Source organism: Elaeis guineensis, chromosome 14 (assembly GCF_000442705.2).
Source record: "Elaeis guineensis isolate ETL-2024a chromosome 14, EG11, whole genome shotgun sequence".
Classification (NCBI taxonomy): domain Eukaryota; kingdom Viridiplantae; phylum Streptophyta; class Magnoliopsida; order Arecales; family Arecaceae; genus Elaeis; species Elaeis guineensis.
Window position 1 is genome coordinate 3476339 of NC_026006.2, and position 16134 is coordinate 3492472.

Sequence of the window (16134 nt, forward strand, 5' to 3'; positions counted from 1 at the left end):
ATCAGAGAACCAACTTGATTTTATGCTAGGAAGCTCGACTATGGAAGCTATTTTTCTTCTTCCAAGAATAATGAAAAAATATAAAAAAAAGAAACAAGATCTTCATATGATTTTTATGGATCTAGAGAAAGCATAGATAAAGATAGGTGAGAATTGGCATCCCATAGCTATGGATCTTAGGATATACGAATCGACAGTTTTGGATAACCATTCACACATTCAAAAGATATCATGCGGATAATTCTCCTTTATGCCAATTTCCACTTATCTCACAGTTATAAAAGCCATTTGCCATTATGGGCCAACTGTAGCCAAATGGGGGGAGAGTTCGACGTCTCCACGTGCCCTTGGATTAGCCATGTGGCAAGAGCAGATGGCTGAGCTAAAAGCTTCATGGTAAGCTTGTAGCAAGATCTAGTTGATCAGTTCTTCCATGTAGGTTGTGGTTGGTTGCAAGGTATATCAGACACTATTTGCAATGGTACAATGATAATGGATAAGACTAAGATTGGAATTAATCATAAATTGAAATCATAGAAGAGTGCATTAGAATCTTAAGGTTTTAAGTTAAGTAGGACTAAAATGGTATATATGGAATGTAGTTTTAGTAAAATTAGGAATCGAGATGAAGATGTGATTAAAATTATGGATCATGAAATGCTAAAGAGTGATAATTTTTGATATTTAAGATGGATTATTTACAAGGAAGGGAAGATTGAGGAGGATCTTATCCATAGGATTATAGTAGACTTGATAAAATGGAGAAATATTACTGGAAGATTGAAGAGGATATTATCCATAGGATAATAGTAGAATTGATAAAATGGAGATAAAACCAGAATATTATGTGATCATAATATCGAGAAATTTTTTTAGGATAGGCATACAACCCACTATGCTTTATCGTACAAAATATTAGGAAGTTAGAAAATAATATATCTACAAGGTGAGTGTCACTGAAATGAGAATATTAAGATGGATGTGTAATAATACAAGAAAATATAGAGTAAGAAATGAAGTAAAAGGTAGAAACAACACTAATTGTGGACAAACTAAGAGAAGGGCGATTTAGAGGGTATGGACAGATATAATATAGGCCAAGGGATGTACCAGTATGGAGTGATTTGATACATATAGAAGGAAAGAGAAGTAGAGGTAAACTAAAAATCACATGGGATAAAGTAGTATCACCATACCTTTTAGGAAGTGTAACCCCAAACAAATGGAATAGAGGTAAAAGGCTCATGTAGCCAACCCGAACTTGTTTGGAATGAAGGCTTAGTTGAGTTAGGATAAGTTATAAGATACTCTTCAAGACAAGCTAAAACAACTAGCTAATAAAGGAACATCAATCAACTCATAGTATTGAGTTCCTTTTTCCTTTACCCAAGGGTGAAAATGAAAATACACAAGTCTCATATAAAGTGCAATCTAAGATCTCAATGCATCCAAAGTATGGAAACCTCAACCAAAATCTTGTAAATGAAATCATATGGCACTAAGATATGGTGACAATCATATGATTGTACCATCAAATATTTAAAATCATCATTCTTCATCACCAACTTTGTTGTGTTTGAATATATACTAGATGAACTATGTTGTAGCTTTGATAAAACTTAGATCATCAACATATAGACGACTATAGATGACTGCAAAATTTGATTATGAAGTTCCTTCAAATGTTGGAAATTGCAACAAATTTTTGCTTGAAAATTCCTCCTGCAGGTTGACTGTCACAACTTCTTCATTTCATCTTCAAAGCTTAGAATCTAATGACTCATGTCAAGACAATCTTGAATCATGGGAATTTTAATTGACATGTATTTAACCTTGAGATGTTAAACTAGAAATTGTCACTTATCAAGTATGTAGCAATCGAGACATCAAGTGGGACTAGGCATAAACAAATCTATCTTCCACCAAATGTAAACCACATCAACCTACCTGTTCAAGCTGCTAACCATCATCTAGTAGTATTGATGCTAAGGTTCGCCATCTTGGTACCATCTCTTATAGTGGTACCATCCTATCACAATGTCAGTATATGCGGTATGGTATGAGATGACGAAACATACTAAATGTCAGTACAGTACGAGACTACATATCGTTCGATACTGGTACAATAAGATACATCTAGTATAGCATGATACTAACCAGTGTGGCAAACTTTGGTTCCTATCTTGTTTGACAATTTACACTAGTCCATGAGGTAAAAAGAGAGTGCCTAAGAGGCATGCTTTGCAACAAGATGTTAAATATGAATGAAATGCTGGAGTGTCCCATTCCGCAAAAGAACCAAAAAGGCCCCATATCATGGAATTTAAACCTTGCTTTACAAGAAGGAAAGTTAGTATTTTCATAAAAAACTTAGCATAAATCCTTGATAACTAGATATATATAAAGTTTAGAGCAACAATTTTTAAACGTAAATGAGAAAAGAAGGAAAAAGAAGGAAAAGTCAAAGCCTAATGTATCCAAGAACATAGAGGCTAATTCTCAATCCCAAAATAGCATAAACCTATCTAAAGAGTCCACTATCCATGAGAAGAAATATAAAATAAAAAAATAATTGAATAAATTAAGTTACACTAGCATCCCTAACCCTACCAACAAATTTTAAGGCCATAATTACTTTGTAAATAAACAAGTTTGGTGCTTCTAATACTTCTAGAAGATGCATATCATCCAGGAATCATTGAACCATATTATTGCGGCCAAGGGCTCATGATCTGACATGTAAGGTATTATCTGTTCTAGCCCACGAGTATCATAGTTTTACTCTCTGAATTCTAATCCAAAAAGTGCCTCGTATAGAAAAAGCGGCCTCTTCCTATATAAGCCAGAGTCTCCCTTGACTCACATCTAATATGGGATCAATGGTGCCCTTCTTTCTTATTATCACCATAGCCTCCCAGTCTAGGGAGAGTGTGGGAGGTGCATCACAATCATAGGCTTCAAACTTATATGGCCCATCAATATTGTGACCAATGGCTCATGATTCGGTACGTAAAATATTGTCTGCTCTGGCCCACAGGCCTCATAATTTTGCCCCTCTGAATTCTAATCCAAAAAGCACCTCACGTAGAAAGGATGGTCCTTTCTTATGTAAGCCAGAATTTTCATTGACTCACAATCAATATAAGACTAATAATGTCCTCCTTCCTTATTATCAGCACACCCCCCCCCCTCCCCCAAAGAAACACTTCCGGTCAGGGACTTTATTTGCTGGTTCATTCTCCATTGGTTGGCATCACCCAATTCGACTCACTACAATCCAAGCCAGCCTCAACCTCAACTCAGCACCCATCAAACCCACCAACCTCAGAGCTAGCCTAGGAATCAGTGGCAACGCATATATTACAAACTGCAAAGTCAAAATGAAAGCATGGATCTCTGGTTTTGGTACGCAAAAAGTAGTAAGTGCAATGAAAGCTGAAAATGAAATATTAAGTTAGTATAAAATCCTAAACCTAAGCCCCATCTGAAACCAAATCACACTAAACATAACCTTTTTCTTCCATTACCTTGGTTGCTGTCCATTAAGTCTCAGTTCCAAAATTATGATCCAAGTTACTTTTGGTGGTTTAGATTCTAGTACTTTCCATCCCAAAGACCCCTATTACATGATAATTGAGATCCTCAATCTTTCCTATTAGAGTCAAGCATGGTGGTAATGTGATTTGCTAGGTTAGCTCATTCTACTTGAAACACAAGCAAAACAAAGCTCCAACTCTTCAAAGACAAGATATGTGTCAATATTAAGTCATCATAAATCCATCGCCCTTCTCCATCCAGAACAAAAATGCTCCAGATAAAGCCAGTGACCCCTGATTTTCTACAGGGTTTAAAGAAACCAGCATGCTCCAAATTTATTTATTTATCATCATCAAACGTTTGAACCCAAAAGATTCCACAGAGTGAAAAAGAAATACTCAATGCCTACGACGATTTCATCTAAAGCAAGCAGTTGAATGAATATATTGGATTGGGTTCGTCCAGTCAATTCCATACAGGTAGACTACCGAGTTGATAAAAAACAGGGTAGGCAATATGTGTAGATTTTAAAATTTTAAAAACATGCAGCGAAAAATAAATCCGATTAAACTCTTTAACCCCACATGTAAGATACCAGATCTAAACCTACCCAAGCCCAGAAGAAAACACATATAACTAATCTGAAATTTAAGAAAAATATGAGATCATATCTCATTACCTTTGCGCGGGTAGAAATTCACCACTTCAGATGATCTTGGATTCATAGAAGATGGAGCCGCACACATATCCGGCCTCTACAGATATCCATCGGGATCAATCTCGAACTTTTGTTCTCGTAGAAGATTCTTCTTCTCAGGAAGAATCTTGGCCTTGAGGACTCTGATCAACTCTTTTGATCTTAACTGAGAGATCAACTCCTTGATCTGCAGCCTTTTTCTTCTTCTCCTCGATCCTTGATCTCTAAGTCACCAGAACTCTTTCTAAACATATGGAAGAGAGAACACCCAACCTTTGGGCATGGAAAGGAAGAATCTGAGAGAGAGGAAGCATGGAGATGGAGAGAGGAAAAGTTTTCTTGATGAAAAATCAATACTAAGAAACCCTAAAGATCTCTCTTTAAATAAATATTAGCCCTAACACATATTAGGAACCCTATCATCTTAAAAAAGTAGATCCTTATCTCATAAGAATTCTCTACCTTTTAAATATGATTTATGTCAAATAAAATCAGATATAAAAGATAATTAATCAGCCCTTTTAAGCATGTACAATAGCCATCCATGGAATACATGTCATGTGATTGGGACGCCAACTCTTGGCACCCCACAAAGGAATCTCCAACCATAAGAGATGGGGCATGGACCCCACCCTCTCTCCTTCACGCCATAACATATAAGAGGGGGTGGGTCCCTCTAGGATATGATGCTCAATAAATTTCAAAAAAGAAAAATTACACCACCCATTCTTTCATCTATTCCACATGCATACTGTGGGAAAATTCAGTGCAGGAGTAAAATGATAATTTTAAAACTTTTTCAAAATCATGATTTTACAGTGAAAAAATATTAATTAATCTAATTAATTAACATGAATTTATCATACACTAGGATCTAAATATGATATATAGCATGCATGCATTTAAATTTGAAATTCAAATTTGAACAGTAAACACTTTACTATAATGTGTTCAGAACACAATACCTTTGTGCGGGTAGTAGATCACCGTAATCTGATCACCGTCGGGAGAGTCTGATCATCGCGATGCAGCCACACAGTGTGTCTGGCCTCTGCGGACTCCTCACGAGTGCTAGCTCGTTGTAGAGTCCTTTTGACGGCCGATGCTGATCGAACTCCTTCGATCGATGTCTATCGATTTTTTGGATACTCCGGATCGTCAACAGACGTGCTTGAGAGGATGTTGAAGATCTCCCTGAGATTTTGTGGGCTCACGACACTCGTAGCTCACTTTCTCACTTCCCGAACTCCAGGTTAAAACTCTAGGGAACTCATCGGAAACCTTGCACCCACTTTTCTTTCTTTTCTTTCTTTTTCTCTTGGAAGGATATGGACTTCCTTCTCACGCACAAGACTTCTCACGCCCCAGAATTTTTCTCCAAAAATCTTCTTCTTGCATGCCCCACTCTTCTCCTCCTTTTATAACAACGTCAAAAGTCTTATCCAAAAGAAAGGATAAAGATGAGTAATTGCACATTTGAATTCAAATCAAATTTTGAATTCAAATGGACACCAACTCATCCCTTATCCACTAAAGGCGTGAGGCGTGGTTTAAATTGTGCATGGAGTGATTTCATGAGAAACCTTTTCTCATGTAATAAATGGGACGTAAAAAAAAGGATAAGGTGCAAAGATTGATTGCTCATTCAAATTCAAACTTTATTTTGAATTTGAATGGCCAACCAATCATCCTTATCTATTCATTTGGCACATTAAAATGGGGCGTGGAGAGGGCTTGGCGTGAGGAAATAATTCATGAGAAGTTTCTTCTCATGAATTCAAATGGGTGCAATGGAAGTGAGGTGGCGCATGGAGATTGGGTCAAGGTGGTTTAATTATTTAAACCAACCTAATTGAACCAAATAAGTTAAGTCCAATTAGACTAATTTAAACCCAACTAAATTAGGTTTAATTAGGCTCAATAAAATCCTAATCAAATCAGGAATTGATTAAGTCCAACCCCTGATCAAATCAGAGACCAAACCATCTCGACGATTAGGTCAACTCTTAACCTAATCGGGTCAAACCCAACTGAATCCAATTCAATTGGACTTGATCCAAAAATAATTATTCAATCAATTGAGTTAATTAGCGATCAAATCACTAATTAAATCTCTCATAAATACTGAGTCCAAATTCGATGGGCAATCAGGCATCAGAATTCATCGATATGTAATCCTGATCGAAAAATCCCAACCAGTGGGACTCTTGACCCCAGTACCCATAATGTGTGGAACTCGTGATCAGAGAATCCTGATTCTCGATCACTGAGTCCCAAACATGTAGGATTCTACATCAGCCATCAGATAAGATAGGAACCTCTAATATGTGTGACCCCGCAGGTTCGACCCTAAGCCGGTAGCACAGGAACCAATTCCTGTACTAATCGAAGTGACCATCTAGCAATGGTACCCGACGATCGGATAAGTCGAATGATCGCAATCGCAACACTCAGAACCTACGTGAATATGGTTACTGTATAATTCATCCTTTTGAACTCTGTGTTTAGGACGACTCAGGGTTAAACTGTCAACCCAGATTAGATCATCCGAATCATGCTCAACTCAAACAGTCCTGTGACTCCTCACAAGGACTACCCTGGCCAAGGTTTTGCTAAATTGAAATACGACTGTACACAGCTCCTAAACTGGAGTAGTCAATCCCATCTTAATACATGCACCGACAAGTCAAGTACTTGACTACACCCAACAGCCTTCCTCACTGAATTAGAAATTCAGGTAGTCCAGTGCCTAAGTGCACTGAGTTGCTTACAAGTCACCGTGGCAATCTCAGGTCGGAGGGATATTTATACCCATATTCCATCAGAGCAAATCTTGACAGTAGAAATAGCTTCGGAGTCGGTCACGTTCAGTGCAGATGTACCCTTATATCTCATCTGTATGCCATACCAGTGTCTCCACACTCATTGGTTAAGAAGACAACCAACCTATATGGCACACAATGACCTATGCTTGATAAACGTTGTCGTCCTTGATAACAACATATCATTTGATCGCGAACAGATTTAAGGACTAAACAACAAATCCTCCTTTGTCGAGTCTAAATAGTCCTAAGGACTTCACCACAACATAGGAGTTCATTAGAAGATGAAACATTTTGTGATGAAAAATATCAAAATAATTTTTATTAATTTATAATTCATGTACAAATACAAAAATGAGCACACCGTCAACAGGCTGACGATTGGCTTTGGGATACTATTCCCAACAATCTCCCACTTGGCCTAAAACCAATCGATGCAGTATCTAATACCCATCTTCGACTTGTAGTTGTCGAGCTCCTTCACCGCAATGGCTTTAGTGAATGGGTCAGCCAGGTTCTCCTTCCTGTCGATCTTCTGAAGATCGACGTCACCTCGATCCACAATTTTTCGGATGAGATGGTAGCGGCGCAGAATATGCTTCGTCTGCTGGTGTACCTTTGGTTCCTTCGCCTGAGCAATGGCTCCAGAGCTGTCACAGTAGAGCAGAACTGGACCAACAATGAAGGGTGCTACTCCGAGCTCGGTGATGAATTTTCTCAGCCACACCACTTCTTTGGCAGCATCTGATGCAGCGACATACTCCGCCTCGCAAACTGAATCAGCCACTGTGTGCTGCTTGGAACTTTTCCAGCAGATAGCCCCACCATTAAGGATAAAAATAAATCCCGACACACTTTTGCTGTCATCGTGATCAGACTGAAAACTAGAGTCTGTAAACCCTATAAGTCTCAAGTTCGATTCACCATAAACAAGCCACTGGTCCTTAGTATTTCTTAAATACTTCAGGATGGTTTTAACAACCTTCCAGTGATTCTCCCCTGGATCAGATTGGTATCTACTCACTACCCCTAGTGAGTATGCCACATCTGGTCGTGTACATGTCATGGCGTACATGATAGATCCCACTGCCGAAGCATATGAAATCCTACCCATACGCTCTCTCTCTTGAGGTGTTGTCGGACAATCCCTCTTCGAGAGAGAAATTCCATGGCTTATCGGAAGATAGCCTTTCTTGAAATTTTCCATGCTGAACCTCTTCAGCATAGTATCAATGTACGTGGACTGAGATAAACCAAGCAACCTTTTAGATCTATCCCTATAGATCCTCATCCCTAGGATGTAGGAAGCTTCTCTCAGATCCTTCATGGAGAACTGTGACGACAGCCAAATCTTTATTCCCTGTAATGCAGGGACATCATTCCCGATTAAGAGAATGTCATCCACATACAATACAAAAAATACTACTACTGGACCATTAGCCCACTTATAAATGCATGGCTCTTCTCCGTTCTTAACGAAGCCATACGTCTTGATCGTCTTATCAAAATGTATGTTCCAACTCCGTGATGCCTGCTTAAGTCCATAAATGGACCTCTGTAGCCTGCACACCTTAGACTCATCTGTGGATGTGAATCCTTCAGGTTGTATCATATACACCTCTTCATCCAGCTCTCCGTTTAGAAAAGCTGTCTTCACATCCATCTGCCAGATTTCATAGTCCAAATGGGCAGCTATCACAAGCATAATCTGAATGGATTTGAGCATTGCCACAGGAGAAAACGTCTCGTCATAGTCTATACCATAACGTTGACGATATCCCTTGGCAACCAGACGAGCTTTATAGATTTTCATCTTTCCGTCTGCGCCTCTCTTCCTCTTGAAGACCCACTTACACCCTATGGGTTTTACTCCTTCGGGTGGGTCAACCAATGTCCACACATCGTTGACCTTCATGGACTCCATTTCGGATTTCATGGCTTCCAGCCATTTCTCAGAGTCGGATCTCTGCATTGCATCCATGCAGGTGATCGGATCCTCATCGTTTTCATCAAGTTCGATAGGATCGCCGTCCCGGATCAAGAAACCATAGTATCTGTCCGGTTGATGTGGTACTCTACCAGATCGTCTTAAAGGTGCTTGAACAATGGGCTCCAGATCTGATTTAACCAAATCCGGTTCAAGTTCAGCAACTTGTGTCGATTTTTCCACCTGCCGAACTTCGTCAAGTTTGACCTTAGAGGCAATAGTCCCTTCACCAAGGAACTTCTTTTCCAAAAAGATTGTCTTAAGGCTGACAAACACTTTTTGCTCATCAGCTAGGTAGAAATAATATCCTTTGGTTTCTTTTGGATATCCTATAAAATTACACTTGTCAGACCTAGGTCCTAGCTTGTCCGTAATTAAACGTTTAACATAAGTCGGACACCTCCAAACCCTAAGGTGCGAGAGTACTGGCTTACGTCCTATCCATATCTCATATGGCGTTTTGGTTACAGACTTACTCGGAACCCTATTTAAAAGGTAACAAGCCGATTCGAGCACATATCCCCAAAGGAAGATCGGCAGATCAGCAAACCCCATCATGGATCGAACCATGTCCAACAAGGTCCGATTCCTCCTTTCAGACACACCATTATGCTGTGGTGTTCCAGGAGGTATCCACTGAGAGAGAATCCCATTCTTCCCAAGATATGTCAGAAACTCATTGGAAAGATATTCACCTCCTCGATCAGATCGAAGAGTTTTAATACACTTCCCAGTTTATTTTTCTACCTCATTTCGGAATAGTTTGAACATTTCAAACGACTACGACTTATGCTTCATTAAATAGACATACCCATATCTCGATAGGTCGTCTGTGAAGGTTATGAAGTAGAAATATCCACCTCTTGCACTTGAGCTCATGGGTCCACATACATCAGAATGTATCAGACCCAAGAGTTCACTGGCTCGCTCACCTTTTCCAGTAAAAGGTGATTTGGTCATTTTACCAAGAAGACAGGACTCATAGGTTGGAAGTGATTCACAATCACCTACTTCAAGAATTTCTTCTTGAGCCAACTTGTTTATCCTGTTCTTATTGATATGACCTAGCCTACAGTGCCAAAGGTAGACTTCAAATACATTATCTATTCTAGGGTATGTACCGGAGGTTTGAACCACATTAACAGGTTGTGATAGAAAGTAAATTCCATTATTAAGTTGTCTAACAAACATTATAACACCATTCAAAATAATATTGCAAACGTTTCCTTTTATTAAAAATTGATAACCGTTCATGGCCAAAAGGCCTACAGAAATAATATTTAATAAAAAGCTTGGACAATAGTGACATTCACTCAGAATTACGTTTCGAGAATTGATTACAAAGTTTATGATTCCTAATGCTAGAACTGGAACTTTGCTTCCATCTCCAACGTTCAGGAATCTCTCGCCTTCATCAAATCTCCAACTGACCTGCAGACCCTGCATCGAATTGCAAATATGATAAAGGCTTCCGGTATCCAATACCCAGGTAGTAGTATCACAAAAAGAAAAGTTGCAAGGTGTTATCATATTAGTACCTTGCTTCTTCTTCGGCCTGTTCGGGTCCAGGGAAGCAATGTATAGAGGACAGTTCATCTTTCAATGCTCCTGCTTCTTGCAAAAGAAGCACTCCGCCTGGCTCTGGTCGGGCTTGCGCTTCTTGGTCTGACCCTGTGCAGACATCCCAGCATGCAGCTGCACCTTCTTATTCTTCTTCTTCTTGTTCTTCTTCTTCCCTTTCTTAAAGGGTCGACGACCAAAAGAAGACCCTCCCATAACATTCACCGACTCCTTATGGAGCTGGTGATCCTTCTCAAAGTTCTGCAGCAACCCCAACAAACCGTAGTAGTTCACTGCAGGCTTTGTCATCCGAAAATGAGTAAGGAATGAGAGGAAGGACTTGGACAATGAATTAAGGATCGCATCCTTACCGAGCTGCTCGTGCAGGGGAAAGCCCAGTTTAGTTAGGCGCTCAATCATTTCGATCATGTACAGTACATGATCAGTGACTGAGGCTCCATCCCTCATCCGAGCATTGAAAATGGTACAACTAGTTTTGTGTCTTTCAACGTCGTCAGGCGTGCCAAAGAAGTCGTTCAATATTTGAAGCATCTCCTGTGGCTGGGCGTTCTCGAACCTGCAACTGAACTCATCATTCATTGCCGCCAGCATAATGCACCGAACGGTGGTGCGGTCGTTGAGCTACTTCTGATAAGTGTCTCGGACCGTCCCTCTAACGTTCGAGGCTGGCTCCTCAGGTGCCGGATCCATTACTACATAAAGGATCCGCTCATGCTCAAGGACGATTTTTAATTTTCGATACCAGCTATCGAAATTAGGTCCCATGAGCTTGTCATTATCTAATAATGACCGGAGGGACAAGGTAGTGGCCATAGCTGCATAAAGAAAAACCAGACCTCTATTAGTACATAAATTATAAATACTAAAGACTTGGACTTTAGTCTAAAATTTCTCCCAGTAATTTTACGAATTGGTAGCCTCAACCTCCAATTCGAGGAATTACTTTAATTCCTTAGTGGGTACTAGAATCCACACAAACTACACACGAGCCCAACTTTGATTGGTCAACCCATATGCATCTATGGGTAGGTTCATAACCAGTTGTTTCTCTAAACAACTTCTAGTAATTGATTTTGTCCTAGAACCTAATCAGTAGGCTTTGGCCTCCACTGAAAAGATCTGATTAGGTCCAACCATTAACAACCACCTGTCCTAGAACCTAATCAGTAGTTCTCGTATTGGTCACACTCAGTGCAAGTTATTCTCTAACAACCACCAGTACCTTCACCCTAGTGTCTCTACATTGCAGACGCAAGACTCATCTGCCCACAAGGGAGGTGAACCGTGCATCGATCTCAAATGGATTGATCACTGTCCTCCGTGATGATTATTTGATCGGAAGTATTTAGAAATTAATCACTAATTAATGTATATTTCAAATTTTTAACTCTTTGAAAATATACAAAAATCATCTTTGTTAATTTTTAGGGCAAATCATGGACACATAAGTATGATTGGAAAGAAAAAAATTTTTATTTATAATAAAAATATTATAAGTATAAATTTAGATCCTGAAAATATATAATATGTCGGTCAATAATTGATTTCTAAGGCATAAATCCAAATAAAGCCGGTGATCCTAATTTTTTATAGGATTTGCAGAAACTAGCACGTTCCAAATTTATTTATTTATCATCATCAAACGTTTGAACCCAAAAGATTCTATAGAGTGAAAAAGAAATACTCAATGCCTACGAAGATTTCATCTAAAGCAAGCAGTTGAATGAATATATTGGATTGGGTTCGTCCGGTCAATTCCATACCGGTAGACTACCGAGTCCCGTCAGAAAGGAAGAGAGGCCGAGGGATTCAAATCAAAACTATAAATTTTAATTTCTGCAGGGTAAGTCGAGGGGAAACATACGGTAGTGCCAGACGTTTCCGGCGGCATCCCCTGCTTTCCTGCTGTGCTCCTCCAGCTTCTTGCCGCACCGGTTCAACACTCTGAGGATCATCTCCATCGGACCTGCCACGAAACAAGAAAACTATCGACAACCTCAACAACTCAATCAATCAATCAATGATGAGAAACGATGACTTGGTGGTGATCGGCCAGCGCACTCTTGCCGGTGGATCCCGGGACGGGGGAGACATGCACATAAGGATTGCCGCCGTTGCCCACACCATCACCAACGTGGGCGGATGAGGCGGACGGAGGGACGGAGTAGTTCATGTAGCTGGCGGGGGCGGGGGCGGGGCGGGGGCGGGGCCATGGGAGGGGGAGGAGGGGATGTAATCGACGGGGACCCACGTGGCAGCCTGCTGGTTGGCCGGGTGGGCTTGGGGTGCCACCGGCGTGCCCATCGCCCAAGCATCCCACCGCCCCTCCTGCTTGCCTGCCATATTTCTTCTCCCTGCCTTCTTTCTTTCCGCGGGCGAGCTTTTGGTGGACCGCGGGAAAAGCTCCTTATCTTTTATACCAATCCAACATTCTTCGATTCGGTTCCGCCGGAAGCAAGTGGAAGGCGAGGAGGAGCGCCAGACCCGCAGGGAATGTGATGCCGCGTTGATTCACCGCAAAGCCAGGGATTCCCGCCTTTTCTGAGCGCGTGGCGTCTCCAGCACGCGGCCCCTCGCACTAAGAGTTATTGGTGACACCAGGTCCCCCAGCTCAGCGTGAACCATTCCAACCATGGGAGGAAGAACGCGCACAACGACGGGAAATTGTTGCCAGGACTACGCCTAGGTAGACCAGCACGCCTCTCGAAGCACGCGCACGGTGAATAATGCGTAATCTGGAATTCGTGAATTGCAAGGGTGGATTTGACGTGTTAAGCACCGTCAGATTTGAGTGATCTATCAGATAATAATTTTATAAAAAATAATTTTATAAAAAATTACTGTCTGAGCATGGTCCAAAAAGATCATCCAAATCTCACGATGAATAGCACGTCACATCTATTTTTATATTTCACAAATTTTTGATTATACGTTATTTACCGTGCATATCTTCGAGATGTGCGCTGATCGGTTAGTCCAGGTAATAATTTCTCATAATTTTACACAACAACCCGCATGTAGCCTTGTATGTCCTTCTATGGTTCGGCGGGCCCATCATTGAGCTGGTTGATCTAACCCAACGAGCGAGAGAGGGTCGGGCGATGACATGGAGGGGATGACTGAGGTGGCACAGCGGAACCCGAGGCGGGGGCGAGTCGAGCGCCAACCAGGTGCGAGCACGCCGCATGTAGGAGCGTGGACGGTCACAGCTCGCCACACGAAGTCGATCAGAAACAGCTCCCTGGGACGTGAAACAGCATAGTCTTCCACCCATTGTTGCCACCTAAGGATGACCTGGTCGGTCCGACCAGTTCAAACGTGAATTTGGATCTTACCGGCTACAGCCGATCCAGATCGATCAGCCACGTCGGAGGACACGATAAATAGGAGACCGCTTCCTCCTTCCAACAAGGCGTGGGAGGTCGGTATCCCACCGCGCGTTGCTTTGCGTTGCGTGGGAGCCCGAGACTGCCCTTCCTCTCTCTTTCGCTCTCGGCGACGTATTATGATTCCATTTTGGAGGCGGAAGGCCAGAAACGACAGAGAGGGAGGGAGGTAGCGGCCGTGACCACAAAAGCATCTTCCGACTCCTTCCCCTCCCTCCACCTCTTTCTTCTTCTTCTTCTCCCGTAGTTTGTGCAACATCACATCGTCCCAAGATCAAGCAAGCATTGCGATCATCCAATCTCGAGCGTTTTCCTTGTTTACGGGCATTCCGCATCTCGATACCGGCGAACGAAGATGACGGCGCTGCAGCTACGGAGTGCCAGCGTATCCGTAGAAGTAGGAGGAGAAGAGAATCGAAGGGGGTCTTCTTCTTTCTTCCATGCTCTCGCCGGTAGCAAACTTAAGTCCTTTTCCTCCTCCGTCTCTTTTCGGAGGAGGCCGCCCTACGGGCGGCGGAGAGCCCAAGCCTCCGTCCTGACGATGGCCTTGGCCGCTCAAGCACCAGCGCATCCCGCCTGCCCGGATCCTCTGTCACAGGGCCATCATCACGCAATCATCCCAGAAGACGACAAGAAGAACAAGCCAAAATGGGAGGAAAAGGAGCCCGTCTCCCCCGAAAAGCTGGATCAATGGATCAGGGATTCCATCGGAGAGGTTGAATAGCCACCGGATTCGTTCTGTTTCTTCGCTTCTTTTCTATATTTAGAATAAGAAAAGATATATGTATTTGTGTGTGTAGAATTTTTGGCAATTGCAGTGCTGCATTCTGAGTCCCTAATTCGTCTTCCTCCTCCAATTCCTGTTGCTTCTGCAGATCGTGAGAAACATCGAAGAAGCCCCATTCCTGGTGCAGATCTTCTCGCGCGGCGGCGGCGGCGGCAGTGGAGGCGCTGGACGAGAGGGCGGCGTGATACTGGAGCGCGAGGCGGCGTCGCCGGAGAGCTGGCCGTGCATGAGGAAGCGGTGGAATAAGGGGAGCCCCAAGCCCGAGGGGTTCATCCTGGTGGAAAAGCTGGCCATCGAGGAAGAGATGGGAGCCGCCTCCGTCTCCACCCCTTGTGGTCCCAGGACGTGGGGGCTGCTGGTACAGGGAAGAGGGATGGACTGCGCCTTGTGCTACATTCTCAACACCACCCGAGTTCGGTCGTCGATGGGGTTCTGCACCTACTTCTGTCTGATGAAAGCCAAGTGCTTTGGAGAACCTGCGGAACTGCAGTTCAGGAGAGCTTGGCTGCGGAGCAGCAGGTAGCACCACCGGATTGTGACAAGCCTACCCGCATGCATTCTTTATTGGTCTAAGATTCTTGCTGTTGATGACATTGGCCTTTCTTCCATGAGAAAGATTGGTTGGCTGGCACGGTTCTATACTCCTGATGATTGATTGATAGCAATTGGCATAGTAATGGAAGAATAGGGTAGTTAGATTTTCTTCGACGGAGCGATATCCCATCCGTAATCCGTTCTGCTGTGGCTGGCAGCAGATCCGATCTATTTCACGATAGTTTTGGAGTAGAATATTAAAAATATCAAGCTAAGCAATGTTGCGTTAGTACGTAATGCATACAGTTTCCGAGTTGTGCTAGATCCTTTATGGTGCTTTTAATCTTTCTGCTTGAGGTCAGCCGCTGAGATATGTGATCGAGGTAAAATCACCATTCGAGTTTGGTCCGAATATCTATAAAGAAATCCTTATCGGGGCATCTCAGGTGAAAATCTTTTGACGAACAAATTAGAAAATAAAAATAATGAGAAGAGAAAATAAAAAGTCGTTTGTATATTTTTGATATTTTTTAAAATTTCGTATAAATTGATTTGGATAATATATTCTTTTTATAGATTGATTTGGATAATATATATATTTTTTTGTATAGGAGATTGGTTGTGGAATTTTATTTTATTTGAATTTTTTTAATTTTGAAGGAGAGTTGGATTTGATAGAGAGATTAATTTGGTCACGAGCTATTATAAATTGTCTCGAGATGCGATATTGGAGTTCATGGAGAAAATGTTCGATCTCAAGTTAGTTGAGATTGGTTGACATGTACAATAATACATCGTCTTCG

At 41.8% G+C, this 16134-nt stretch overlaps 2 protein-coding genes across 2 annotated transcripts in view; one reads left to right on the top strand and one right to left on the bottom strand.

Moving 5' to 3' along the window:
• LOC105035776 (GEM-like protein 1) overlaps positions 1-13365 on the bottom strand; it is a 117858-nt gene extending 104493 nt beyond the window's left edge. Inside the window, 3 exon segments of the mRNA XM_073248499.1 lie at positions 12489-12590; positions 12686-12821; positions 12824-13365. Coding sequence (XP_073104600.1) covers positions 12489-12590; positions 12686-12821; positions 12824-12967 — 382 coding nt within the window. The 5' untranslated portion in view covers positions 12968-13365.
• A 671-nt stretch (positions 13366-14036) lies between these two features.
• LOC105035775 (uncharacterized) lies at positions 14037-15653 on the top strand. The gene is made up of 2 exons (XM_010911471.4): positions 14037-14725; positions 14886-15653. The coding sequence occupies exons 1-2, from the start codon at positions 14366-14368 to the stop codon at positions 15318-15320; spliced, it is 795 nt and encodes a 264-aa protein (XP_010909773.1). The 5' UTR covers positions 14037-14365; the 3' UTR covers positions 15321-15653.
• Positions 15654-16134: the final 481 nt, after the last annotated feature.